This window comes from Balaenoptera physalus, assembly GCF_965194825.1.
Source record: "Balaenoptera physalus genome assembly, chromosome: 10".
Taxonomy (NCBI): domain Eukaryota; kingdom Metazoa; phylum Chordata; class Mammalia; order Artiodactyla; family Balaenopteridae; genus Balaenoptera; species Balaenoptera physalus.
In genome coordinates this window covers 57,565,818-57,593,786 of record NC_138889.1, presented here as the reverse complement: position 1 = coordinate 57,593,786, position 27,969 = coordinate 57,565,818, and the positions used below count along the sequence as shown (strand labels likewise).

The 27,969-nt window shown below is 37.8% G+C and overlaps 1 protein-coding gene across 1 annotated transcript in view; it reads right to left on the bottom strand.

Annotated features, from left to right (window-relative positions):
* INTS4 (integrator complex subunit 4) overlaps positions 1–27,969 on the bottom strand; it is a 135,847-nt gene that overhangs the window by 38,342 nt on the left and 69,536 nt on the right. The window contains exons 8-13 of the mRNA XM_082476777.1: positions 25,521–25,720; positions 24,249–24,369; positions 18,497–18,568; positions 16,575–16,749; positions 11,875–12,080; positions 1,742–1,884 (exon numbers count right to left, since the gene is read on the bottom strand). Of these exons, the coding sequence (XP_082332903.1) occupies positions 1,742–1,884; positions 11,875–12,080; positions 16,575–16,749; positions 18,497–18,568; positions 24,249–24,369; positions 25,521–25,720 (917 nt within the window). The remainder of the gene's footprint in view (positions 1–1,741; positions 1,885–11,874; positions 12,081–16,574; positions 16,750–18,496; positions 18,569–24,248; positions 24,370–25,520; positions 25,721–27,969) is intronic.

Here is a 27,969-nt window from a genome sequence, read left to right as displayed (position 1 = left end):
CATCTTGCAACTATGAGGAGAAAGCCAAGAGAACTGCAAAGAAATCAACCAGAGTACTAGCCCTGTTAAGCTGTTGAATAACCAATCCTGAAATCAACTTTCTGACCTCTTGTTATACAAAAAAATTAGACCTTACTGTTTAAGCCACTTTTAATCAGATTTTCTGTTACTTGTAGACAAAAGCATTCTAACTGATATCCTGGGTGAAGTTCTAGAATCAGAAGAGATCTGATCTGAAACAGGAAACTTAATAACTCTGTGGCCTTGAGCAGATATATTTTTACCTACAAATGAGATTAAATATAATTACCTCATACAGTTGTTATAAGGGTTAAATGAGATAATGAATGAAAAGTACTTAGCAAGGTGTCTGCCATTATATAATAAGAACTTAATTAACTATTAGTTAGCTATTATTAATTGGCTATTAGTTAACTACTATGACTACATGAAGGCCCTTTATAAGTTATAAAGAACTATATGTGTGCTGGTATTTATGCTTTTTTGTTATTTTTAATTAAGTTCTGGTGTAGAAGGTGTGTTGAACTGAAAATAAATACAAACCTTAATTTAATGTTCTCACTGAGTTTATAATCTGAGGCAAAGATGACTAACACTATAAGGTAATCAACTATCAAATGAATGATACCCTGCCCTCTACCTGTCAAAGGTAGAAGGGATCACTATGATCGGAGAAAGCTGCACAAAGAAGATGGGACTTCACCAAGGACTGCAGAACAAGAAGATCAGCAAAAGAGAGAAAACAAACCCCATGAACAAACTGAAGGCTATATGGGGTATGAAAGGCATCACATTTAAAACACTTGATACTGTTAGGAAAGTACACTTTTCTCCAGTTCTGTCTTAAAGAACTTAATTCACTAGTTTTCTGACCTCTCTCAGCCCATTTACTCACTGTGCCTCAGGGGACATTGTATCCCCACATCCCAAATGACTGAGTGCTCCTTGAAGACAATCAATAAATGTACAATGAATTGAGCTGAATTGGACTGAACAAACAGGAAGAAATGGCAAAACAGAAAACCAGGTATCAAAAATGTTACCTAGAGCAAGATTCCCTGGCATTTTTAGTTCTTAGTATGTCTTCCAAGCACCTGATTTGACCCCCAGTTTTTCGACTTTTAATAACAATTTTTCTTGAAAATAAATAAATCATATATTTGCAGTGATCTCATCACATAAGCTCACTGAAATATGTGGAGTACAGCAACGTACATTTTATATTAAATGTATGCAAGTAGCTCCTCAAACAGCAATTCATGAACAGTGTTAAGCTTGACTCTAGCCAGTAAAGCTAGAGGTAATCAGGGGAAAATATGATTGTGATTTTCCATCTGAAGACCAAATACTCACCCTCCCTCTAATCTCTACAATGATGGAAACAGACAAAGAGTGACTAACACTATATAAGAGGAAAAGGAAATCTAATCGACTCATCTCTGTACCTCCAAAACTTACCACAGGGCTTGGCACATAGTAAGCACATAGCAGGCACATAATATTTGCTAGGTGGACAGATGGACAAATGAATAACCTAAAATGTGATATTCAATTTAGCAACCAGACTCTTGAGAGTTTAGTTATGTTGAATCAGGTTTCTAAATTGAAGACAAAATTGAAGGCCATACCCCAATCTATGATGATCCACTAAATAATGTCAACATTGTACATTTACCATATTATCAGATTCAGCGAACAAATGAGCAAAAAAAATCCTTACTTCCATATGGAGTCCCTATCAGTAGGGTACTTGGTTAAATTTTTCAGCAGCTCCACCAGTGCAAGATGAATCCCTTCTTTGGTTGAAACATTAGTGCAGCATAAGAGTTCATGAAGAGCCTCTCTAATATCTCTGGATGAATCCTTAAAAAAAAAAAAAAAGGTAATAATAATAATAGCAGTCACTATGGATTAGTTATTATGGAGGAGTATACAAGTTAAAGTGGGAGTACAGGGTAAAGAACTTCTCAATTTTCAGAAAGGGGAGGGGCTAGTATTCACAGAGGAGGAAAAATTTGAAATGATTATTTGAAGAATTCATTCATTTGTTCATTCATTAATCTGTACACTCAACATTTACTGAACACTTATTAAACAGTCAACATTTATCAGCACCTACTATGTACCAAGTGCTAGGGGTACAGCAGTAATTAAAATTGAATCCCTGCTCTCAGGAGTTTCCTTCTAGTGAAAAGACAAAAATGAATAACTAAATATATAGGTCAGATATGAGAAACTATAAAGCAGGTTAAGGTTAAGAGTGCTAGGATAGGTGGGGTATTTTACATGGCATAATCAAAGGGAACAGCAAACATAAAGGCCATGAGGTGAAAGCATGTTGAAAAATAGCAGCGTGGCTACAGCAGAGTAAACAAAAAGAGAGTAGGTACCAGATGATGTCAGAGAGTGGCCTCTTCCCTCCCCAACACTTTCTGCTCAACCTCACTAAAATGATTAGAAAAGCTCACCAACAACTTCTTAATGCTAATGTAAATGAAAACTTATCAGTTTTACTCTTATGTGGTATCTCCATAGCACTTTTTGCCAGTTCTTTAAAACTTTTTAATATAGACAATTTGAAACATATGTAAAAGTAGAGATAATTCCCCAGTTTCAACAATTAACTCATAGCCAATCTTGCTTCATCTATACCTTTACCCACTCCTCCCAGATTATTTTGAAGCCAATCAGAGAAATCATAGCATTTTGTTGGTTAAATATTTCCATACCTCTTTTTAAAAATGATTATTTTTTTAAAAACCCACAAAACCAATATCATGCCTAAAATTTTAATAATTCTTTAATATCAAATATCCACTCCATAATAAAATTTCCCTGACTCAAAAAGTTTTTATTTGTTCTAATCAGGCTCCAAGAACGTCCGCACATTGCAATTGGGTAATATGTCCCTTAAGTATCTTTTAATACGTAAAATCTCTTTACATCTCACTTTTTTTTCCCCTTGCAATTTCTCCCCTGTATATCCTGAGATGGTAGTTTGATTTAGAGGCTTAATCACATTTAGGTTCAATTTTTTTATAAGACCACTTCATAGGTAGTACTGTGTACCTCCCTCAGGAACTATATTTTTCTTTTTGTGATATTAGTAACCACTGAAGATCACTGCCTAGATCTAGTAATTCATTAAAGTTGTAAAACAGTGATATATAAATTCTAACATTCTTCTTCATTCATCAACTGGAATACCTCTACAAAGAGAAACTTCCCCTTATCAACTAGCTGGTTGTCTTGAAGTTCTATCTGCATGGGAAAAGGAAGGATAAATGCTTGATTCCTTAACTTACCAGTTTTCAAAATAATGAGTTGATTACTAAGCATCTTCTAAAGGTGACTAATGCAGTGTTTTGTTTTTGAATTATTATAAAATTATGGGTTTCAACATATTTGCAGTTGTAATCCTTAATGATATGTTTCACCTTTAGCCAGTGTGAGTCTATTTAAGTTATCTCCTGGGTCTTTTTGATATAAGCCTAGAAGTCTTTGATAGCTAATGTTTGCTTTCTGTATGACAAGAAAGTACAAGGTCACCTTGTTACGTTTCCTACACCACACTTGGAATCAGCCATTTCTCTTTGGAATTTTGGTTCCTTTTAGTGGGAAATGGGATCTCCAAAGCATTTTTTAAAAAGTCAGGTTTGAGAATTCCCTGGCGGTCCGGTGGTTAGGACTCCACACTCTCACTGCCGAGGGCCTGCGTTCAATCCCTGGTCAGAGAATTAAGATCCCACAAGCCACATGGCTTGGCCAAAAAAAAAAAAAAAGTCAGGTTTACTGACATATAATTTACATTCTGTAAAATTCATCCTTTTTAGTGTACACTTCCATGAGTTTAACAAATGCATATAGTTATGTAACCACCATGACAATCAAGATATAAAACACTTGCATCACCCAAACACTTCCCTCGTGTCCCTTTGTAGTCTACCCCTCACCTCCAGCCTCTGGCAACCACTGATACATTTTCTGCTACAGTTTTGTCTTTTCCAAAATGTCATATAAATGAAATCACAGAGTATGCTGCTTCTTGTGTCTGGCTACTTTCACTTAGCATAATGCATTTGAGATTCATCCATGTTGTTATGTGTATCAGCAGCTATTCCTTTTTATTACTGAGTAGTAATCCATTGTATAGATGTACTATAGTTAATTTATCCATTCACCAACTGAAGGATTTTGTGTTGTTTCCAGTTTGGGACTATTATAAATAAAGCTGCAATAAACATTTGCATACAGGTCTTTGTGTGAACATGAGTTTTCAGTTTTCTTTAGTAAATACTTCAGAGTGGGACTGTGGGGTCATACGTTAAGTGTATATTTAATTTTACAAGAAGCTGTCACAGTTGTTTCCAAAGTGGCTCTACCATTTTGCATTTCCATCAGCAGTATATGAAAAGTGCCAGTTGTTCCCCATCTTCACAGCACTTGATATTGTCAGGGTTTCTTTTGTTTGTTTGTTTGTTTTTATCCATTCTAACAGATGTGTTGTAATTTCTCACTATTGTTTTGTTTTTTGGGGTTTTTTTGGCCACGCGGTACAGCTCGCAGGATCTTAGTTCCCTGAACAGGGATTGAACCTGGGCCCTCAGCAGCGAAAGCCCAGAGACCTACCCACTGGACTGCCGGGGAATCCCCTCACTATTGTTTTAATCTGCATTCCTCTAATGACTAATGATGTTAAGCATGTTTTCACATGCTTATTTATTATTTGCCACTGCTACCTTCTTTGCTTAAGTGTCTATTCAAATCTTTTGCTCATTTTTTAATTGGGTGGTGTGCTTTCTTATTCTTGAATATATATTCTTTTTATTTTTCTATTTTTTTTGGCCGTGCTGCATGGCTTGTGGGATCTTAGTTCCCCCACCAAGAATTAAACCCGGGCCCTTGGCAGTGAAATTGAGGAGTCCCAACCATTGGACTGCCAGAGAATTCCCCGAAAATTTTTAATATATTCTTTATCAGATGTGTGTTTTGCAAATATTTTCTCCCAGTCTGTAGTATGTCTTTTCAAAAAAATTTTCTTTTTGGCTTAGAAAAACAGAAATTTATTGTCTGAGCTCTAGAGGCTTGACGTCCAAAATCAAGATATAAGCATAGTTGGTTCCTTCTGAGGGCTGCGACACAGAATCTATTCCACAAACCCCCTCCTAGCTTGTGGTAACCTTACAGTCCTTGTATGGCCTTGTAGATGGCATTCTCTCTGTGTCTTCACATTGTCTTCCCGCTATGTGCGTTTCTGTATCCAAATCTACCCCCTCCCTTTTTTTGGTACAGTTTACATATCAAAGCCATTATATGTGTTTGATTTGGTCCCATTATCTCTTTACTGTGGTCAAATATATATAACATAAAATTTACCACTTTAAGTAAATGTACATTTTAAGTGTACAGTTCTATGGCACTAAGTATATTCACACTGTTGTGCTATCTTTAAAATTTCTTAAAAGTGTCTCTTTGAAGAATTTTTTTTATTTGATAAGTCCAGTTTATCTAGTTATTTCTTTCATAGATTAAGTTTTTGGTGTCGTATCTAAGAAATCTTTGTCTAAGACAAGGTCACAAATATTTCTCCTAAAAGTTTTATACTTTTAAGTTTTACTTAATACATGAAAGAAATCAAACTAAAAAATTTAAAAGACACATCCATAACTACATAACAAAATCTAAGAATCAGAGGACTCTTCCTTGAAGCTCAGTTGGAGACATGCCTTCTTTATTCTCCAGGCACCCTCTTTTATCCTGCAATTCTCTCATTTCTTTACCTTATACAATTAGGGGGGCCCACTTCTCAATAAACACATCTGACCATGTCATCCCCCCATTTAGTAACCTCATTTGGCTTCCCGCCACCCCTAGGATAACACTGAGGCTCCTCAGCATAGCACACAGGCCCTTTACAATTGGTTCTCTACTGACCTCTCCTGTTTCACCTCCCACCCCTTCTCCCTCACAGCCACATGTGAACTTCTCAATGTTCCCTGTCCAGGTCGTGCCATTTCACACCCCACCCGCCCCAGCCTTTACCTACGGTCATATGCTATCCTTCTGGTGAGAATGTCATCCCTTACCTTACTTTTGATACGATCTTGTAATTATGGTTTATATTGTTGTCTTCTCTATAAAACTGAGCAACTCAGAGGCAAGAGGACTGTCCATCTCAACATCCTCAGAACCTAATACAGAACCTGGCTCAGGAAAAATCAGTAAATGTTTCTTTTTTTTTTTTTTTTTTTTTTTTTAATTTTTTTAAATTTTATTTATTTATTTATGGCTGTGTTGGGTCTTCGTTTCTGTGCGAGGGCTTTCTCTAATTGCGGCAAGTGGGGGCCACTCTTCATCGCGGTGCGCGGGCCTCTCACTATCGTGGCCTCTCTTGTTGCGGAGCACAGGCTCCAGACGCGCAGGCTCAGTAATTGTGGCTCACAGGCCTAGTTGCTCCGCGGCATGTGGGATCTTCCCAGACTAGGGCTCGAACCCGTGTCCCCTGCGTTGGCAGGCAGATTCTCAACCACTGCGCTACCAGGGAAGCCCAGTAAATGTTTCTTGAATGACTTTCTGAGGCATACCTGAGAGACACTGCAAGTTTGGTTCCAGACTACCACAACAAAGCGAATATCACAATAAAGCAGGTCATAAATTTTCTGGTTTCCCAGTACATATAGAAGTTATGCTTATACTATACTATAGTCTAGTAAGCATGCAACAGCATTATATCTAACAAACAATATACATACCTTAATTTAAAAATACTTTATTGTTAAAAATGTTAACCATCAACTGAGCCTCAGCAAGTCATAATCTTTTTGCAATAGGAACATCAAAGATCACTGATCACAGATCACCATCACAAATACAATGATAATGAAAAAGTTTGAAATACTGAAAGAATTACCAAAATGTGACACAGAGACATGAAGTGAGCTGTGGGAAAAATGGCACCGATAGGTTGGGGGTGCAGGGGGAAAGAAAAAAAAAAAAACAGGACCAATAGACTTGCTCCATGCAGGGTTTCCACAAACCTTCAATTTGTAAAAAATGCAACATCTTCAAAGCGCAATAAAATGAGGTATGTCTATATTATGAACTACTACCATATGAAGCACTTTACATGAATTCTCTCATTTAATTTTCAAAAGAAACATAAGAATATGTGAAATTATCCTCACTTTAGAGATGAGAAAACCAAGAACCAGAAGGATTAAATAATTTGTCCAAAATTGCAAGGCTGCTAAAATCCTTTAATAGCTTTTAGTTGTTCTAAAGGCTCTGCATGAGCTGGTCCCACCCACCCCCTCCAGCCTAATCTCATACCACACACTAGCTCTGTTACTGCCAGGCCCTCTTTTGGTCCCTCAACTGTGTCATGTTTCCACCCACCACAGTTTCTACACTTCCTGCTCCTCTGCCTGAAATGTCCTTACACCTCACACTCCCAACTCTTCCTGCCAAGTTAGTGCCTTATTCCTCCTTTAGAGCTCAGGTTCAGAAGCTTTTCCTGATTGCTGTACCCCCTCAACTCCTAAAGACCAAGTACCTCTATGATATACCCCCATGGGACCTCACTCCTTTCTGTCGTGAGCTCCTTATTTCAACTTATATTACACCTTCATTTGTGTCTTATTTGTCTGTCTACCTCATACCTAAATTCTAAGGTCCATGAGAGCAGGGCCATGGCTTTTGCTCACTATTGTGTCCCCCTTCGCACAGTGCCTGGCACATAACAGATGGTCAATAAATAATAAAAACAAACAAACAAAGGGAAAAAGGGACCAAAGAGAAGAAATGACAGGTTGATTTGGATCTGTCTGGCTCTGTATGTAGCAGACTTAAATAAGATATAATGCTTCCCATATGAACAAATCTCCACCACTGATAGGAGGCAGCTATATATGGATGTACTGGAGAAACAATTGTCAAGTAATAAGAAAACAATTTTGACTTGTGTGTTTCTTAAGAACTTCCCAGTTATACAATTAACCTGTGTAGATTTGTTTTAGGAAATGTTTACTAAGCATCCTCTATGGGTAAGTCACCACATTAAACCCTGAAAGGATACAGTAAAGGGTACAACATGGTCACTCTCCTTAAGGACTTCACAATCTCATCAGGGAGATAAGACAAACATACTAAACCTGACATAAATGGATAAAGTGTGAAAACTACAGTAAGAGACACACGGGCTTGGTACTCAATAATTATGGCTTAAATGAAGGAATGAGGGAAAAAGTCAATTTATTTGATATGAACTTCAAGAAAACTTCAAGAATGAGATACGTTGAAAGCGGTAAATTATTATGTTATCCTTCTGCATAAAATTTTCCAATGGTATCCCATAATACTTAGAATAAAATCCAAACATCTTACAACAGCCTCCAAGGTACTCTACCTGCCCCATCCACCTCTCAGACCTCATCTCATATCACTTTTCTATTATCTATGTTCCACCTATACCAGCCTTCTTACTCCTGTTCTGGAAGCACATCAAAGCTCACCTATGCCTTAGAGCCTTTCTACCAGCTATTGCCTCTTCCTGAAGGTCCTTCCTCCAACTTTCACATGGCTGGCTTCCTTCTGTCATTTAAGACTCAGCACAGGCCCCAGCCGCCGGGTCTACCAGCTGTCCCGGTGGACTTGTGTTCCATGGCCCCAGCTGCCTGCTCCTTGTTTGTGTCCTGAAGATTAGTGTGCCGAGTTCGTCTGTTTATTAAGATTAAACATGTAAACAAGAACCAAAAAAAAAGACTCAGCACAGGGACTTCCCTGGTGGCACAGTGGTTAAGAATTCGCCTGCCAATGCAGGGAACACAGGTTCGAGCCCTGGTCTGGGAAGATTCCACACGCCGCGGAGCAACTAAGCCCGTGTGCCACAACTACTGAGCCTGTGCTCTAGAGCCCGTGAGCCACGACTACTGAAGCCCGCGCACCTAGAGCCCGTGCTCCGTTACAAGAGAAGCCACCTCAACGAGAAGCCCGTGCACCTCAATGAAGACCCAACACAGCCAAAAATTAATTAATCAAAAAAAAAAAAAAAGACTCAGCACAAACACTGTCTCCATAGAAAGGCTTTTACTAATCCTTAACTTTACAGTGAAACTTCCCATTGTGAAACTTCCCATTCCTCCATCACTATTTACCTTCTGTATAAGACATCACTCTCTGAAATCATTTTGTTTACTCTACCTCTCTTTAGAATATATGTCCCATGAGAGCAGGGAATCTGTTTTTGACCACTACACCTCCAGTACATAGACAGCACTTGTTGAATTCAGGTAGTAGCTCAATGTAAAAGAAAGGAAGAAAAGAAAGAAAGAAAAGTAAAGGAAGGAAAGGAAGGAAGGAAGGAAGGAGAGAAGGAAGGAAGGAGCAAAGAGACAAATTGAGGCTGGAAGGGTCAGGTAGCTAAATCTCAACACAGTGAAGTACAGTGGCACAATAACTATATAGAGCAGTGAGCAGTAGGGTAGAAGAACAGACAATGAGTTTATGTAAGTCTAAAATTCATGGACAGAACTCCAAGTCAAGAAGTTTAGGCCTAAACAAATTCTTTGTTTTATACAAAAGTGCTCACAATAAGCCTATCATGGCCCTATGAACAATTAAGTATGTCAAATTATAGCTTGTGATATAGCTCAGCTACTTAACGTTTACTGAGCATCTACTTGTGCCCGACACTACAAAGCACTGCGAATTAAAGAACGAAAAAATCAAGACTGGCGCCTTGAGAAGCTCACAGTCTTGTGGAATAAAGAATTAAACAAACAGAACACCTACTGATAAATGCTACAGTAGCATAAACAGGGTGTTACAAAAATACAGATGAGTGCTATTTAGCCCACTCAGCAGTACAGTTAGTTAAGAAAGGCTTCCTAGATATATTACCTAATGTAGATCCTGGGAATAAGCAGAAGTGTGCTACGCGAAAAGTGGCAGTTTTGCAGGCAGAGGAGAATAAGTTACAATGAAGGCAAAATGGTGAAGAAAAGCAGGATGATTAGCAGAGTGACTACAGCATAAAGTTCAAGGTGAGGAATGATGGGAACGAAAGCTAAAAAGGAAAGAAGGGGCTAGGCTATAGAGACCAACCATAGAGAACAATACACAAAATGCAAACTTATCTTCTTAGGAAAAAATACGAGGGACTTAGTTGGTGGTGCAGTGGTTAAGAATCCGCTTGCCAATGCAGGGGACACAGGTTCAATCCCTGGTCTGGGAAGATCCCACGTGCCGCAGAGCAACTAAGCCCATGCGCCACAACTATTTAGTCTGTGCCCTAGAGCCCGTGAGCCACAACTACTGAGTCCACGCTCCTAGAGCCCGTGCTCTGCAATAAAAGAAGCCACTGCAATGAAAAGCCCACGCACCACATCGAAGAGTAGCCCCCATTCACTGCAACTAGAGAAAGCCTGCGCGCAGCAACGAAGACCCAATGCAGCCAAAAAATATAAATAAATAAATAAATTTATTTTTAAAAATACATGAAAAAAATTATAAAGATTTATAATTCAGGAAAAATCTTAAGAGAAGTGCTAAGCAACTGAGAGAATGATAAAGACCTTCAAAATCAGAGCACCTAACCTGTTTTCCAAAGTATGTAGCAGAAATCTGTAACAAGTGCTAATATGTAAACATCAAATTGTTATCCCTTTCACAATATCTAAAAAAGGGGGGTGGGGAACCAAAGCCCAACTCTCATTTATTAATATTTTGAAAAACTTCAGGGACTTCCCTGGTGGTCCAGTGGTTAAGAATCTGCCTTCCAATGCAGGGGACGGGGGTTCGATCCCTGGTCGGGGAACTAAGATCCCACGTGCCATAGGGCAACTAAGCCCACGCACTGCAACTACTGAGCCCGTGCACTCTGGAGCCTGCATGCCACAACTAGAGAAAAGCCTACGTGCTGCAACGAAAGATCCCGCATGCTGCAACGAAGATCCCATGAGCCGCAACTAAGACCCAATGCAGCCAAATAAACAAATAAATAAATGAAAAACTTCAGAGCTCGCAAATAAAATCCAGACACTTTAGAAAAACAATTGAAGAACCACAAAGAATTGTACAGCCTGGGAGGCAAATCTGTGTTCGTATCCTGGCACAGACACTTCTTACCTGTACAACCTCAAACAAATTACCTTTTTTCTGAAAACTCCAAGGTTGAATGAATTGATCCCTAAGAGCCCTTCCTGCTGTCTATGATTCACTAGAAGAATTAAATCAAATCAAGGCTGAAAAGAATTCTTCATTATTTAGCCCCTGCCTTATCTATAGGCACTCCCCTTCCCTCCTCTATCTCTCAACTCTATGTTATATTACAATGAATTCCTCCCAATTCCTTGAATATATCATATCCACTCTTACTTCTGGATCCTTAGACACTGCTCCCTCTGTTTGGTATCCTTCCACCCTACTACTATCAGTGCCACTCCTTCCCAAGAAAATGTTTCATACACCTAAATCTAATATAATATAGTAAGTCAGTTATACTTCATTAAAAAAAAAAATGAAAGAAAGAAAATGCCTCATTAAGTCCTACTCCTTCAAGTATCCACTACAGTATTCCTTCTTTCTTCCCCATCTCCCCAACCTTACCCCAGGCAATTCAGGTTAGATACTCTGCATTCCCAGAGCATCCTATCCTTCCCTGATCATAGCAATACTAAGCTTTATTCAAATTTCCTGTTTAATAGTCAGTCTCCTCCACCACGAAGGAGTTGTATGATGAGAAGGCAGAACTGTGCTGCCTCTATACTATTTTATCATCAATGCCTGGTTTAAAAAAAACAAAAAAAAAAAGTGGTGCTCAGTAGGTATTGATGAAGAAATGCATAACAAACTCACCTCTAACACAGCAAGGACAGTGTCAAGCTGATCCTCTCGAAGGGTGATATTGTTAGAGATTTTTCTCATGGTATGTATGGACTGTAGACGTACCTCCTCAATTTCATCATTAAACATGTCCACCAGGAAATCAAGGCACTTCTCAGCAAAAGAAGGTGAAGACTGGGCCAGCATGCAGAGCGCCTCTACAGCAGCAATGCGGACCTCTAGAGAAAAAGGGACAAACAAAACTGCACGTCAAGTTAAGATCCATGGGAAAAATGTAAGAAGGATTCCTTCTCATTCAGGTTTGTGTTTCCCTCTCTACTCCTGTTACTTTACAAACTCTCTCTGGGAGATCTCCTCCATGCCTGCAGATTCTGCTACCACCTTCACATAGACCTATGAACAAGGATGTTGGTACCACAGGGACTGAGGTTTAGATCCTGACTCCTTGAAAACTCAGTTGTCTTATTATCTCAGTAGTCCAACCACAGTAAAGTACTTTTTAAAAAAAGCACTTTTAAAATAACATTATTAAGATTAAAACAGGCTCGATATCATTATTCTCATTCTACAGATAAGAATCAGCAAAGTGGATAAACTTGCATCAAAGTGAGTGAGAGCAGAGATAAGACTAGTACCCAGGTCTGCTAATTCTAGACTAGCATCATATAGTATGGATACATGCTTGTTTTGTTCCAGTGGTTCCCACAATAAAATGTACAGTTTCAAAAAAGAAAAGAAAAACACTCAAATTGTGGTTTGTTTTTGTATACTTTGGTTTTTGTATAAGAAAGGTTTTATAGACAACTTAAAAGCAGAGTTACTACATTAAAGGGAGATGACTCAGATTTTTCTTGGTACTTATAAATTCCTCTTTTTCATCAGAAGGGAAGGATTTGCTCTACATCACAACAATGTAATTTAAACAGGAAATTGCTAATAATTACAAAGCAAGCCAGAGATGGACCCAAATGTTTTAACTGCTAACCCTGCTTCTTAGGGCTTTGTCCATTACATTGCATTGACTCATGTGTAACTCTTGCAAGTGTATCAAGGGAATCACAGAGAAACTTCAGATCAACATGAGATAATCAGTATGACCTGACCTGATGCAATTCCAAGCAGAAGCAAAGAAGCATGGTTTTTTACTTTGCATGCACAGCCTGGCTACAGGTAGCTAAATTAACAACTTCTACTGGACTTTTTGGAATGTTGAAAATATATAACAGTCTCCTTAAGGGTCCAGGGCAGAGAAAAGGAATTAGCTTGCTCGAGAATAAAAAAAAAAAAGACCGATCCTCTGGCGTCTTAACATATGTAATCAGATCCTACTTTTGCTACTTTATGCTTAGTACTGAAGATACAAAGATGGACAAGAACAAGACTATGTCCCAGCCACTACAGACCAGAATAGTTAATTGCATTATAGAGTGATGAATGATACAATGGAAGAGCACACGTAGTATTAAGAAAATGCGGAAGAGGCACATAGCCTACTCAACAGGATCAGAGGCAGCTTTTCAGAAAGTGACCCCTAAAATAATACTTGAAGGAGTTGTTAGGCCAGAGGAAAGGAAAAAGGCCTTCCTACGCAGAGGAACCACATGTAAAGGCCCAGAAAGGAGGGAGAACATGGAACAACTAGAGGACTAGAAGTATGTGTGATACTACACTAGAGTCTATAGCCAATGAAATAAGGCTCCATTTCACTCCCAGCAAATGTGTCCCTAAAATCCTGATTTACCCAGAATTTTATAGGTATGATTAAATTAGAGAGCTGCCATACTTGATGCTGGTTATGATCTACTCACTTTCCAAAGTTAAGTTCCTTTAAGTAAACCTTAGTGACAAACTAAAAACTGTAGAAATCAACCACATAAACATTAACAGTGATTAAATTCAATTGTAGAAACTAAACAAAGCAAAAATCCTAGGAGAAACAAAAGAAAATAGGTTTTAGTTACCTATCTTAGGATAAAATGGGTTTTAATAACTGGAATTCCTTATTATCTAACACTATTTAAATTTTTAATTCATATATCAAAGTTCATGGAGGACATAAGCAGAGGTAGCTTTAATTAATTTCCATATATACAGAAAATTTTACAGCAAATTGAATAGGGTAACCCAATTTTTATATCTAATAGAAAAACTGTCTTTCAAGAGTAATTTTCTTGCCCTTCTAAGAAGTTCTATTCTGAGGTATCATTTTTATAGGCATTTTGAAGACCTGAGTTCTAATCCTCTGACACAAATTTACTATAAAATTTGGACAATCAATATTATCTCCCCACGTCTGTTAGCCTCACTGAAAATAGGAGGTTGGAGTCAATCATCTCAAGGCACTGACAGTCTGTGATCTACGTGGGATGGAGAGCATCATACTGTGGAAATCGTAAGAGCTTTGCAAGGACTTCTATTACTGGCTAAAATGGAGTAACAAGGGCTAGATTTATCTTTCTATCTGAAACAACTAAAAACAGAGACAAAATATATGAAACAAAAGTATTCAACACACTATACAACAGGCAATGAAAGGTAGTGATCCCTGAGAGACAGGAAGTAAATGAGGTGAGCTTTACGATGATACCAGTTTACTGTCTGTAGAGTTTCCAGGTTGTAGGTCTCCCTGAGTTGAGAAGACAGAGCTGGGAGTCTGGAAAGGCCAATGTGGCTAGAATTCATAGGGCAAAGTACCAGAAAGGAAAGACGTGCACAGAGAAAGCAAGCCTAGGAGATCTGCAGAGGGTCCTCCTCAAATCTTCAGCCAAGTTCTGATCTGTGAAGAAACTATCCAAGGCCTGAGAAAGAACCACTCAAGAGGATTCGAGGGAACAATCTCCAAAGCTCACACCTGGTCAACAAGAGTTTGTTTCACTAGTGAAGAAAAATAACCCCTAGACTAAATGTTACTTGGGTCCACCTAACAAAGCTTAAAAATAAGACCTGAAATAACTGCATTCTAGAACAAAGCTCAAGAATACTTATAGGAATATAACAATGTTCAGCACCCAATAAATTAAAATTCAGAGTGTCTGGCATCCAATCCCAAGTTACCAGGTATGCATAGAAGCAGGAAAATATAATCCATAATGAGGAGAAAAATCAATCAATCAAAACCAACCCAGATGGGCTTCCCTGGTGGCGCAGTGGTTAAGAATCTGCCTGCCAATGCAGGCGACACGGGTTCGAGCCCTGGTCTGGGAAGATCCCACATGCCGCGGAGCAACTAAGCCCGTGAGCCACAACTACTGAGCCTGCGCGTCTGGAGCCTGTGCTCCGCAACGGGAGAGGCCGCGACAGTGAGAGGCCTGCGCACCGCGATGAAGAGTGGCCCCCGCTCGCCGCAACTGGAGAAAGCCCTTGCACAGAAACGAAGACCCAACACAGCCAAAAATAAATATAAAATAAATACAGAAATTAAAGAAACTTTAAAAGAAAAAAAACTAAATATTAACATTTAAAAAAAAAAATTAAACGCTGATTTAAAAAAAAAAAAAAACCAACCCAGAAATCACACAAATAACAGAGCTAGGAGACAAGGACATTAGGATAGTTACTGTAAATACATTCTCTGTTGACAAAGCTAGAGAAAAGATTAAGCATATTAAGTAGCAATACAGAAGATACTAAACAAACGCAAATTCTAATCAAACTTCTAGGGATGAAAACTACAATGTCTGAGATGAAAAATATACTGGATGGAATTAACAGCACATTAGACACTGCAGAAGAAAAGATTAGTGAACTCCAAGACAAAGCAATAAACATTATCCAAAATGAAACAAATAGGAAAAAAAGATTACATGGAAAAAAAAGAATAGAGCATCTGTGAGCTACAGGACAACCTCAGTAGCCTAATATATATGTAATTGGGAGTCCCCAAAGGAGCATGGGGCCAGAAAAATATTTAAAGAAATAACAGTCAAAGATTTTCCAAATAAAAACCACAAACCCATAGATCCAAGAAGCTCAACAAACTCCAAGCATAAGAAACATGAAGAAAATTATACCAAGGCACATTATAATTAGATCGTTTAAAACCAGTGATAAAGAGAAAAGCTTAAAAGCAGCTAGAGAAAAAAAGATACATTATGTACGGAAGAACAAAGATTTAAAATGACAGCAGAGTTCTCAACAGAAAAATGCAAACTGAAAAACTGTGGAACAAGATGTTTAAAGGACAAAAAAATAAACAAATAAACCACTATTAATCTAGAATTTCATTCCCAGTGAATCTTTCAAAAATGAAGGCAAAATAAAGGCTTGATTAGTCATTAGTTAGTCAGACTAACCTGGGTTTAAATCTTGCTTCTGTCTCTTACTAGTTGAGTGACTAATAAGAAAGTACAATTGTTATCAGTATAAATATCAATTTTTACTACCATTTATTAAGTGCTTACTGTAACTGGGTCATGTATCATGTCATGTATATATAATCTCATTTAATTATCATAATTCAGAAACACTTGCTATTAACCTTGTTTTACAAAAATGCTAGAATTTGAACCTAAATTGACTGAACCCAAAGTCCATGCTCTTAACCACTGATCCATACCACCTGAGCCTCAACCTCTTCTGTTTATAAAATTAAAATAATAGTAGATACTTCACTGAGTGACTATGAAGATTAAGTGAGACAACCTGTGTATATCGCTCAGTACAATGCCAGATACAGTAAATGGGCACTGTTATTGTTATGAAGTCATTCTTACCATACATCTCATCTTCCAATCCATGAACAAAGGCTCCACAAGCTCCTGACTCAATCAGGTTCACAGCCCCCGTATCTACTTCTTCCTTGGGAGCATCATCTCCCCACTTCCTGCCGCTGGAAAACTCTCCCGAAGTGTAAAGTTCCTTGGCACGTTCATGTGCAGTGCGTTTCCTCTATAGAAGACAACAATTACCACTTGCTAGAGATTCATGAGAGAACAATAAGTTGCACCCTGAGAACATGAGAAAGTAGAAAATAAGACTGCTCTCTGAGAGTTACATTTTTAAAAAAAATACTCAGTAGATCAGAGCAGAGAAATGCAAATTCAACTTGAAGTTAAGACCAAGGTTCTCAGGTCATCAATAGCTGATAGTAACCTTATTAAAGATAGTAACTTCATTAAAGATAGCACAAGAATGTTGACTGGACAGGTGGTTATGTTTGCCATGGCAACACAGGAAAGGGAGAACCAGAGAGGTAAATAATGGCAGTGTCCTTCCAAGCACCATCCTGGGTAGACAATACACTGGCCCTAGAAAATAATTTTTTTCATCCCATAGAAGTAAGCGTCTATTTGACAACACTATGCTCACCAAGCAAGTGTCTAATTAATTTACTTTCTTCACAGATTGCCTAAGGGGGAATATACTAGTCAGCTAAAGTAAATATTGAGTCTACTTGACAGTTACAGTTACCTTCATAAATGAATAAACTGGCATAGATATCAGCCTCTATGAACCTTCCTGGTGTGAGCCCACATCCTCATGGCTGATCATCTCAAAGGCACTGATGAAATATAGCACCTGAGCCTACAAGGATGTGGGTCAGACGCAGAAGTAAAGTTTGTACCTTGCGAAGTGTCTTAGAAACCCTTGCATTACCCATCCCTCACAATTCACCATGAGCGTGTCCTTCTTTGCACTTCCACCCCAGTACACACAAAGAACACTTAAGCAATCACTGACCTCAAATGAAGGGAATGCCCTTCAAGAAAGCCATATGGCAATGTTTCATGAAGCACAGATATTAACTCCCCAACTATTCCTAAGAATTCATCTTACGGAATAAATCAAAACAAGAAAAGATCTAATACCCATGAAGGTGATACTCTATATGTGATTTATAATGGTGGAAAAATTAAGGAGAAACTGTAAATGTATAATAAAGGGCTAAAAAATGATGGCACATCTACTTAACAGAATGTTATGCTATCAGTAAAAATCATAAGTATGAAGTTAACAATATGAAAAAAAGCATATGAGGTAGTGGTAAATATAAAAAGTAGACTACAAAATTATCTGTATATAATGATTCAATGTTTAAAACATGCATAAGAAAAAGAGCTGGAGAGAAATATACCAAAATGGTGAAAGTCACTGTGTTAGAGTAGTAGGAATATGGGTAAACGGTTTCTCTTTTTCTTCTACTTATCAAAGATTCTGATTCCTTATTAACACTTTTATAATTTAAAAATTAAGATACTGACAATGAATGTTCCTATCATATTCTCAGACTCATATTTGTTCCTGACAACTATGTCAGAGACCTATCACAGTCAAAGCTTAAGGGCATTCTGTTACTGTTCAGAGAAAGGATTTACTCACTCTTCCATGAGAACTGCTGTTGAAAGGAGTCACAAAATAAGACCAGACCTTTGTAGTTTTTAACAAATAGAAAGTTAATCTTGCCTCTTATTTGTAAAACATAATCTGTGCAAAGTATTTCATTATAATAATTTAAAATTTAATGAAGTAACTTGTAATTTGGTTCAATTTACTAAGATTTTAAATTAAAATGTAATCTAGTCATCCTACATTAACAAATTCATGGGCTGTAAAATTAAATCAACACAACTCGGCATATAGCTACACTGATTTTGGTTTCAGAAACCCAGTTTAAACAACAAAGAATTCAAGTTACCCTCAGATCTGACATCAGCTTCTTGTCAAGTGTCTGTTCCAAGAAATGAGAACTGACTTGCTCCATAGAGCCCTATAAAAAGGAAGAATCCAGAGCAATTAAACAACTTTTAAGACCTGAAGAATATCTTCAAATTCAAAGTTTGCCGCCAACTTAAATGCATAAAGATAACATTATTCTTTTTTTAATTTAATTTTATTTATTTTTTATACAGCAGGTTCTTGTTATCTATTTTATACACATCAGTGTAGATATGTCAATCCCAATCGCCCAATTAATCCCACCCCCACCCCCACCCCCCGCCGCTTTCCCCCCTTGGTGTCCATACGTTTGTTCTCTACATCTGTGTCTCTATTTCTGCCCTGCAAACCGGTTCATCTGTACCATTTTTCTAGGTTCCACATACATGCGTTAATATACGATATTTGGATAACATTATTCTTGATAGTAAAGATCCCTATGGGTTTTGAATCATCAGGAAAATAATAAAACCATTAGCAGCAGCAGCTAGCACCTATATAGAGCTATTAGGTGTCATGTACTGTTCTAAGTGCTTTATACATATATTAATTCATTTAATCCTCACTACAACCCTATGAAGTAAATACTATTATTAGTCACGTTTTATATAAGGGGAAAAGAAGGCACAAAAAGATGAAGTAATTCATTCAAGGTCACAAACAGTGTAAATTACAGAGCTGGGCTATAAACCCAGGCTCCAGAATCCTTTGCCTTAACTACTACTCTCCACTGCCTCTCCATTCCTTTTCATTCCATCCTTTCCATTCATTTGTCCATTCATTCATTAAACAAATATATACTTAGCAACCATTCCATTATATGCCTAGAGTTACCAGGAACAGGTACACAAAAATAAAAAGACATCAATTCTACATTCAACAATCACACACTAGTGAGGGAAATTGACAAGTAAAGAGATTACTGCATTATGGTATGAAATTTTATAATATACATTTATAAAGGGTGCTATGGGAGCTTAAAGAAAAGAAGTATGGGGTGGAGGCAGGGAGAGGTATATCTGGGGAACTGGAAATCACAATTAAATGCACAGAGAGAATGTCATGTGGGAAACATCAAGTGGTTCTATGAATAGAACATAGGATGGGGGTACCGAAAATGAGGCAAGACAGGTAGGTAGAAAGCAGATCATAAAGGTCTTTGTTTGCTATGGTAAGGAGTTTGCCTTATGAATAATAACTCTATAGATAATTTCTATTAAATATTGAATGAGCTCAGTAATGTACAAAGACTTGCATTTTAATTTATTCCTCCCAATAATCCCATGAAGAATGCGCATTATCCTCACTTTTTTTTTCCCCCTCACTTTTTATTTATTTATTTTTTACGAGAAATTGAGGCTGAGAGATTCAGTAACTTGCTCATTTCAAATAAGAGAGAAACATAATCAGATTTATACTCATAAACATCATCTTGGCAGCAATGTGGCTAATGGACCAGAAGGAACCCAAAACGAAGCAGAGACACAAGTTAGGAGGCTATTTAAAGCAGGTCCTAGACATTCTTAAGGAATATATTGGAAATCTTCTCTAATTCCCAAGTTAATAAATATGGAAATGTTTATACAGGCTCAGACTTTTTCTCCAATCACATTTTCCATAGTAAGTTACATGTTCTTTGGGAGTACTCTTACCCAAGTTAACACCTTTCCTACAATTCTAGAAGGGCAATTGTACCGTTCACCTTAAGTAGTTTCAAAACCACTTTTTCTTATCTCTACATGGAATATAGTTTGTTACACAGGTCTGAGCCAATACCAAATCTAACATTCATTTTTTTAATGCAAAACATCAATTTTATGAATAAAAACTATACATTTTTAAGAACTCCTCACTTTCTCTTTAGTCTTACCACCAACATTAACAGTTGTCTTTTTTTTGGCCGCACCGTGAGCCATGTGGGTCTTAGTTCCCCGACCAGGGATTGAACCCATGTCCCCTGTATTAGAAGCGCGGAGTCTTAACCACTGGACTGCCAGAGAAGTCCCCAACAGTTGGCTTTTTAACAGGCACTTTGTTTTTCTACAAAGAATGAAAGTTTTAATGACTTCACAGTAAGTTACTAGAACCCACAGTCTCAACATCCTTCTCCAAAACCTTCAACTGAGCTCTCTCCCAACACAGTAGCAAAGAGAGGGTACTATTCAAATTCTAGCCTCAAAAAATTGCATATCATTGTTTGTAACAAGTTTCCAGTGTTATGTAAGACTAGCTGAAGCTTTCCATTTTAAATCCACAAATAGCAAGAACCTTACAGCATAATCCACTTGAAAAATAGTGAAACTTGAACTGTTACAAGCACAGTGGAAATAGAGAAGGGATAGATTCAAGGTATGTCAAGAAGGTAGTACTGATAAGAGCTGATGACTCAGTGGATACGGGACACAGAGAAAGAATTCTCAAATGCCTCTGGGTAAATGATGGCATCATTTATGAAAGCACAGAAGGAGGAAATCTGGAGCAAAAAGATAATGAGTTCATCATAAAGTGCATCTCACCAATCAGAAAAACATCTACATTCCTGTATACTTTGACCAAGACATATATTCAGGTAAAAGCTCTCCAACTGTACTACTACCCCTACTTAACAATCTATAACACTAAGAAAACTGATATTTAACAAACAAGTGCGTCAAACCTGCTCTCAGAACAAAACCTGCTCAACTAGTATATAACATAAGTCTATGCATTGTTTGTCTATTTCAATTTTAAGCTCCTAGCCTCTATTCATTAGGTGATGAAAAAGAGAAGCAGACCAAAAAAAAAAAAAAAGATGGATTACTATATGAGACATAAAACTGCCACTGACTAGGACAGCTACATTTGCCCTGGGAAAGACTAGCCCTGGGCAGAGTTACAAACATAAAAACCTACAATCTACAATCTAACTGTCTGAAAATGTTATAATTTTTAAGGTCAAAGACTTCTGGAACCTTACAAATAAGGTTTAAATTATTTAACATCTTAAAAAGAAATCATTAAACTAAGGACCCTATTCTAGATAGGATGCCAATTACCATAATTAATTTCAAAGTAGTGATTGTATTCTAAATAGTCCCATGGAGCTATATTCTTGAAAATCAAGTTTCTTTGCTCCATCAGGTAAGTTACAGATAACTGAAAACCAACCCTTTACATGGTTTTGAATTTTCTGATACATCCCATATCTGAAATTTTTCATCCTGCTATAAGCCAAGGAGAATGGACTCTATTCATTTTCTGTACAAGATGGACTTAAGTCTAAAGCCTTATCATTTCATCTAAGTTCTTGAAAACCTGGCTTCTGCATTCCTCCCGAGCTTAATCTTGTCACACATCACCAAATCGAACATTATCCCCCATACCAAGAAGTACCAAACTGCTTGTAGTTTAACATGATATTGTAGTTTAGTATGATATTAGCATGCATGATAGTGTACTCATGTATCTCTGCTCATATTTTCTCCTTCTCTACTTCTTTACCTAGCTAACCCATACTCATCTTTCAAAGTCAACTGAGAAATCACCTCGTCCAAGAAGCCTTCTGTGCGTGTGTTAGGTGCTCTTTCCTAGGAGTACTGGTATTGTAACTGACTGACTGCCTATGTCAACCTACCTGACTATCCACTCTTTTGAAGACACAGATTATGCTCAGAGTTTGCTGAATTGATGAATATGTAGTCTAAAGACCATATATGGTTTACCTGATCACGGATTTGTCTACTCAAGATTTGGAGCAGGGGAGTTTACCTCTTAGCTTGCACAGAGGAACTAGTAAACAAGCAGGACCTTAGCTGCACAACCGCAGCTCCCAATATATAACTGGACCCACACTAGGAAGGAATTCTACATGGGCTTTAGAGCATGAAGTATCATTTACAATCTATGTGGCCTTGGACAAATTATACTTTTCTAAACCTTAGTTTTATTATTTATAAAATAAATAATATAATATCTACCTCAAGGAGTTTAAAAGAATTAAAAATGAAAAACAAAAAGTGAGTATGTATATAAGTGTATGTATAGGCATATATTTACGTGTGCCTGTATATGAGGAAATGGGTGTATGTGCATGTGTATGCATGTATGACTAAAAGTGCCTAGCTTAGTGGGCTAGGAACTCTATAAATAGTAACAATTATTATAATTAGCAAGATTAGATTATTAATTACTTTTGAAGTATAATCATACTTATGTAATTTAGAGTTGTTTGGATTTGAAATCACTTAAATAACATAAAGCACTTGAGTCAAATTATAGTCATCTAAGTGAAAATCTTTTCAACTCACCACTGTAATTCATTATTCATACAGCTTTACATAAATGAATTTTAGATTCTATGGGGTACAAAACTAAAAAATTTGAATGACTCTGCTTTAAGGATTACTTTTCTAACTGCCTACTCAGATGACAATATATCATTGAATTATTCCTCTAAAACATCCCCTCACACACACACAGCACACTGTAGATGCTCAGTACACGCTGAATGAAGGAATCTGATGAATGATTAGATTGTTCTGAATTTTAAAATATCCACAAATCAAAACAAGGCTTTAAAATGTGAATTCAAAAATAAAATCACTAACAGCTGGCTTGTTTAACTCTATATTTTATTATGGACAAGCAATATAATCTGTAAGCAGGAAATATTGAAATCATCCAAATTCCTTATTTTTCCATGAAAGTGCTTCACATAGGTTTCAGCAGTTACCCCCAAAATACTGGTCAAAGGACTAGGGGTATCACAGGATCTGTGTCCAGTACAATCAGGTCCAAACTTTTTAGCCAACAATCTTACTAAGACTGGCATAGTTGGGGGCCCTCAAAAGAGAAGTTATCAAAAAGAATTTCAGATATTCTTGCTGTGACATTAATACAAATTTTTATAGATAGTTATATATATATTTATATATTATAACAACCCCACCACCTTGCATAGTGTAGTACTTCACAGTTTATACACATATTCACAGACAGGATCTCATTTGAGTGTCATGACAACCCTGTGAGGTAAACATGAGAGATAATATAAGCCACTTAACAGATGAGGAAATGGGACTAAGATTAAGTGACATGTCCAAGACAACACAGGTATAAAATAAGGCTGAGTATTACGCCAACACTCCTTCTTCTATAAGACGGTTCTATTTCTGAAAAGTTAAAATTTTTCTTACAAATATACTAGAGTCCCCAAAGGCAAAACAGTAGGAAAGAATAAGGCTAAAAGTCAGACTAGCATCTGAATCTCATTCTACAACTTCCTATCTGTATAAATTGAATAATTTACTTAAATCCTCAAAGCCTCAGTTTTCTCACCTGGAAAGTGGGAATAATAGCACCTACCTTGCTGGGTTACTGTAAGAATAAAGGGGATAATAAAGCAATTATACTCCAATAAAAAAAAAAAAGAATAAATGAGATAATTAAGTGGCCTCATAGCAAAGTATCTAGGCCATACCAGGTGCTTAGTAATGGTAACAATTATTTTTATTATTATGTTCCTTTTTCTCTAGACTTTGGTTGTCTAATATGCTAATGAGATTAAATAGGATTATCTTTAAAATTCTTTCTAGTTCTAAAAGACTACTTCTCTATGGGAAAGTGAACAATTTCTTTCTATTTTAAGAAACACTAAGGTTTATAAAAGCACATTACACCTATCCCTATCTAGTTTCTCAAAATGTTTTACAAGTTTAACAGGTAATATGTTCATTAAAGAAGATGTAACTTACCAATAGCTTTGCAGCTTGAACTCGAACCACCCAGGAGCCATCACTGACCATGTGACAAATTTTTCCAAACGCATCATCAACTAAGCGAATTTCTTCATTAGAAGAAGGGATTGGGACAATGCTAAATTAAAAGAAAAGAAACCACAAGTGACAAAACATGAGCCTAAAATTGCAGGTTCAATAAACTGAGAATGACCAATGAAAATTAGCACAAATAGAAATGATAATTGAATAATTCAAATCCTATAATGATGAAATACATTTCAGAGTAACCAAATCACTCTGGGATTTGTCTATTTTTAGTTGCAATGCAAATTTGTGTCTTCAGTAAAAAGTATTTAACACTGAAGATTCAAAGATTTATGAGATACCAAAAACAGCTACCACAGAGTATATCTTTAAGTTTATTCTCCCTTATAATTGCATTGCTGTCAATATAGCAAGTCTCAGAATAAACCAATATAAAACATACTTGCAAATCTGGTCCTAAATGAAAAGACAATTTCCAGCTAGTCTTTTTTTTTGAGGGGGTGGGGGGGGTGGTGTCTATAGCTTTATTAACTCATTCTGGTTTTTCAATTTCAGTAGGTAGCTTAATGAAGAGGAAAAAACACTTCTTTTTCCTATAAAAGGGTTCTTCTATAAAACAGAATAAATAATATCTGTCTCTCCACCTCAAAGGATCACTGTGAGATAAATTATTTAATTACTGTGAAAAAAAAATTTTTTTTTTGGCCGCACCGCACAGCTTGCGCAATCGTAGTTCCCCGACCAGGGACTGAACCCAGGCTCTCAGCAGAGAAAGCACCAAGTCCTAACCACTGGACCACCAGGGAATTCCCTATGAAAATATTTTTAACCAGGAAAACACTACATAAGGGATCATTATTTTCAAATTCACCTGGTATCTTTAGCTGGCATTTGTATTTACTAAAATGTGCCCCAAACCATTTTAAAGACTTTTTTTAAGGGGTGGGCAGAGGTGGAGTGGATAGCATTTGAGAAAGACCATCCAATCTTTTCATCTATAGTTGAGGAGGTTGGGACCCAGAGAGGCGAAGTGTCTTTCCCAGCATACACAGAAAGTTCAAGGCAGAGCTGAAAAACAAGGACCAAGCATCCTGGTTTTCAGGGTCCATGCTTTTCCCCTATTCCATACTGCCTTGCAAAAATCTAGCCAACATTCCTTTTCTGGAGGTGGGCTTTCTGCATGGTGGGAGGAGAGAGAAATGGCTTAGCAATGAACAAAAGCTGGCTTACACCCACACTGACCTTTCAGGATAGAGCTGACTGACAACCCAGATGAGCTGGACTGCAGCACTGCGCACTTGTTCATAGTCATCAGAGAGCAATTTACAAGCCTGCAAACAAGGATTCCAAAAGTCTGTTAGTTCTGTGTCCTCCCAGGTGATGTTCAAACTATTTTCAAAATGAAGATAAGGTGGCTGGATAAGGATACCAATCAAAACATATGGGTGATTTTAACTTCCTGAACCTTTGCCCAACAAAGAATTCTTGGCCTCTGCCAGCTGCTCTGGCTGTGTTCTGACTGTGTACCCTCCCACCCCATGTCTGAAAGGAGAACCACAGATTGATAGATAGCACAAAAGCCATCTAGAATAGCATCAATCATAGCAAAGCTTGCTGGGAGCCCACAGTGCTACCCTCACAGGCTCAAACACCAAAGATGAGGTTTTTCCCTATCTGTAAAACTAGAGCACAAATTTCTGACTGACAGTCCATCTGAAAATTCAAGCACTCTAAATAAATGTACAATTTTAACGCTAAGCTGCCAAAAAGAGGCCAAATTTTCCTTTTTTACTTTAGTCTGAAATGGAATATCCCTACTCCACCCACAGTCATAGCTACACCCTAGACTTCAACAACACCCAGAAAACGGTTTTTGAAATTTTAAAATCTTATATTCCATGCTTTGACCATATATGCTACTCTACCAGCTCTTCCATCGTCATGACTGAACCCATCACACCTGCTCTTCATCCCACTTAAGTTACCTATCCGTTTAAGCAGGGTCTCTCAACCTTGCTATTATTGACATTTTGGACTAGATAATTCTTTGTTGTGAGGGGCTGTCCTGTGCAATATAAGATATTTAGCAGCATCCCTGGCCTCTACCCACTAGGAAGTTGTAGCACCGCACCCTCTTCCTCTCCCCAGCAACTGCAATAGTCAAAAATACCTCCAGACATTGCCAAATGTGCCCTGGAGGGCAAAATCACCTTGGTTGAGAACCACTGTTTTAATTCTACCCTTTCTTTCCAAATAAACCACCTTTTCCTTGCTCTATACCCGTCCTTACTTCAGTCTCTTGACAGCATTGTCTGCATCATCATACACAACCCCCTCAGGATTTCTGCTACAGCTGCTCCAAAAACCTAAGACTTTCTCTAGTCTTCACAAGGGCAGCAGAGCACTGGCAAAGAAGACCACACTCTCTAGGGGATTGGTGATTCATGATCTCAAACCTTATTAGTCCTACTCTGAAATCCTTTACACTCCTGCTTTCCACTTCCATTTCCCAAGGCAGCTTTTCTTTTTTTCAGAAAGGTGGCTAATGAGCCTTTTTTTTTTTTTTGGCTGTGTTGGGTCTTCGTTGATTCACGCAGGCTTTCTCTAGTTGCGGCGAGCGGTGGCTACTCTTCGTTGCAGTGCGCAGCCTTCTCATTGCAGTGGCTTCTCTTGTTGCGGCTCACAACAGTAGTTGTGGCTCAAGGGCTCTAGAGTGCAGGCTCAGTAGTTGTGGCACACAGCCTTAGTCGCTCCACGGCATGTGGGATCTTCCTGGACCAGGGCTCGAACCCGTGTCCCCTGCATTGGCAGGCAGATTCTTATCCACTGCGCCACCAGGGAAGCCCCAAGGCAGCTTTTCTTAACCTTTTCCTCAGGACTTCTATCCCACTACCAGCTATAAGGCGACCTGTTTATCTGAGAAAAATCAAGGTTCTCAGGCACAAACCCACTCAACTACTCCACACCAGTTATAAATTCATTTATTCCTGTATTCTCCCACCCCTCGTTTTCTCAATATCTGAGGGAAAAGGGTCCTTTCTAGTTCCTAATCCTTCTAGTTTTGCTATGGATCCCATCACTTCCTCACATGACCATCCCTTACCATCCTCCAAAATAGATCCTCTTTGTGATTCTCTATGGTAGCATCCTATTGATTTACCTCACAGCAATACTCATATGCTATAACTGTATTTGCTTATTTGTTAATTGCCTGTCTTACCTATGACAATGTGAAGGGCATGGGTCCTATCTATTATAACATGCTTGGGATTATAAAGCCAGCATTAGGTACTCACTAACATTTGTTGGATGAATCAGCTCATGAATCTGATCTTCTGCCTCAAGGAACTTACTCCAGCATTTATTCTCCTTTGTCTCTTCTATCATAACACTAGCTCTCCCAAAACAGTAGCTCTCTCTTCAACATATAAACATACTTAGCAACTGTCTTTAAAATACAGGAGAAAAAAAACCAACAACCCTTAATCCTATGCCCCCTTCTACCAACTTCTACCCCACTTTCCTATCATAGTCAAGTTTCTTTAAAATACAGTCATAGTCAATAGACTTTAAATGCCTCAACTCAAAAGACCCTGATCTGGCTTCCCCCAGTCCCAGCACTCTACTGAAATTGCTCTCTTTAAACTCACTAATGACCACTTTGTTGCTAAGTCCCATGACCAGATTTCAG